This window comes from Sinohyriopsis cumingii, chromosome 14, assembly GCF_028554795.1.
Source record: "Sinohyriopsis cumingii isolate HCF-2022 chromosome 14, ASM2855479v2, whole genome shotgun sequence".
Taxonomy (NCBI): domain Eukaryota; kingdom Metazoa; phylum Mollusca; class Bivalvia; order Unionida; family Unionidae; genus Sinohyriopsis; species Sinohyriopsis cumingii.
The window spans coordinates 115,950,204-115,952,309 of NC_142974.1; the positions used below are offsets into that span (position 1 = coordinate 115,950,204).

At 40.8% G+C, this 2,106-nt stretch overlaps 1 protein-coding gene across 1 annotated transcript; it reads right to left on the minus strand.

The window, feature by feature from the left end:
* Window positions 1–713: 713 nt before the first annotated feature.
* Window positions 714–1,760, minus strand: LOC149784652 (general transcription factor II-I repeat domain-containing protein 2A-like). Its single transcript, XM_089933022.1, has one exon. The coding sequence runs from the start codon at window positions 1,758–1,760 to the stop codon at window positions 714–716; it is 1,047 nt and encodes a 348-aa protein (XP_089789148.1).
* Window positions 1,761–2,106: the final 346 nt, after the last annotated feature.

The window sequence follows — 2,106 nt, forward strand, 5'->3', positions numbered from 1 at the left end:
CATCTTCAAGCGATGACCATAGCATTTCCTAAGCCTTATGACAATCATTCGAAAACTGTAGGGTTGATTTCGATGACGATATTGCATCATACGCTGCATTCGGCTACAGGACAATACGTGTGATAAGTCTAACGCTAATTATAGGAACAATGGGATAAGTCAAGCTTGAGGAGAATCACTGAAAAGCTACGGGACTATTTTCGCAAGTGAGACTGCATCACACACCATCTTACACAGCAATACGAAAAATGGGAAGCTTACAAAGACAGACTAAAATGGGCAGACCTCTAAAACAAATTGTGAGAGCTAAGCGATTTGGGGGATATATACGTCATCGGGGGTTATTACGATCCAATTGTGCGAATGTTCATGGCAATCCAAAATAATCTGGGACAGATACTCTAAAACGATTGTGTCGTGCACTGCAATAGCTACAATATAAAAAAGGGCCAATATCCCTTACAGCAGATTCTAGGGCAAAGTCACTTAATGACACGATCATCTGCAGTTATGGCTATAGCTCAGGGGTCTCCAAACTTTTCAGCCCGAGGGCCGCATTAACTATCAAACAGCAGTTCGGGGGCCAACTACACACTCGAGGTCCAAATAAAAAAGAATCAAAACATGGATGTTGTTTTTAATTATTTATTTAATATTATTTTATTCAGTTATTATTTAATAACACATTGATACACTACACATGAACACCTGTATTAGTGGGAATGGTGAAATTGTTTCCTGGATGCCAAAATAGCAGACATTTCTGGCTTTAGATTTGATGTCCCTAACATCAACAGTGACCTGAGATTATCATCGGACAAGTTTGTTCTCAAATTGTTCTTCACGTATTTCATTCTTGAAAATGTTTGTTCACACAGGTATGTTGTTCCAAAGATTGAAAGGTACCTTGATGCAAAAGTTTTGACATTATGAAAGTCTTCCTTGGGCAAAAACTGGTAAAAACCCACCAGTCCTTCTTTGAACTTGTCCCTAAGGAGGTCATTTGCTTGCAACTCAATGGCCTCCAGCTGCAGTTCATTTGGGCAACTGGCCACATCTGCTTCAAATGGGTTTTGAAACAGTCTCACTTCTGCCTTTGAATCCAAGTCAGAAAACCGCTGCTGAAACTGCAGCTGGAGGTCTTTGATGATCTCGCATGCAAATGACGTGGGGAACTCAGCTGTTGCTTCAGCCATGAAGACCTTGCACTGCTGAAAGTGCGTCAAGTTGTTGGCCTGTACTTGTTCCAAAAACAAGACAAGTTTGGATCTGAAGGCCTTTAGGTGGGTGTATAGATCAGAAACTAGATTTTCCTCTCCTTGTAGTTTTAGGTTCAGAAAATTTAAATGACTAGTTATGTCTGCAGCAAAGGCCAATTTCCATACCCACTCTTCATCAGACAGTAATGGCTGTGGCTTGCCTTTACTTTCCAGGAAGTCACCTATTTCCTTTCTTAACTTACATACTCTGCTCAGAACTTTCTCACAACTTAGCCATCTTACTGCTGTGTAATATGGTAAATCTTGCGATTCTGTGTCTGTATCTTTCAACATGTCTCTGAACTGTCTGTGGTTGAGCCCATGTGACCTTATTAAATTCACCATCTTCACCACAGGATTCAGTACACTGCTAATGTCCACATATTTAGCACACAAAGCTTGCTGGTGAATAATACAGTGCAGGAACATTGGTTGTAGAATGTTTTTCTCATTACACATCTGCTTCACTTGTCCAACCAAGCCTTTCTTTATGCCACTCATGTTCCTTCCTCCATCAACAGTCAGGCAACTGAGGTTAGTCCAGTCCAAGTTATAATCAGCAAATGTTTTTTTTCAACTCATCGAATATATCCTCTCCGGTAACAGTGCCATACATGCTATGTAGGGAAGCCAGCTCTTGTGTTATGTTCATGTCTTCATCTACACCTCTAATGAACACAAGCAGTTGAGAGGTGGAACAGCTGTCCAGCGATTCATCCATTGCAATTGAAAAATGGCGAAACTTGCTTGCATTTTTCGCTATTTGAGTCACAATGTTTTCACCCATGTCTGCAACACGGCGGGCAATGGTATTTGCACCCAAAGCTACACTTTCAAATTGTTTTGA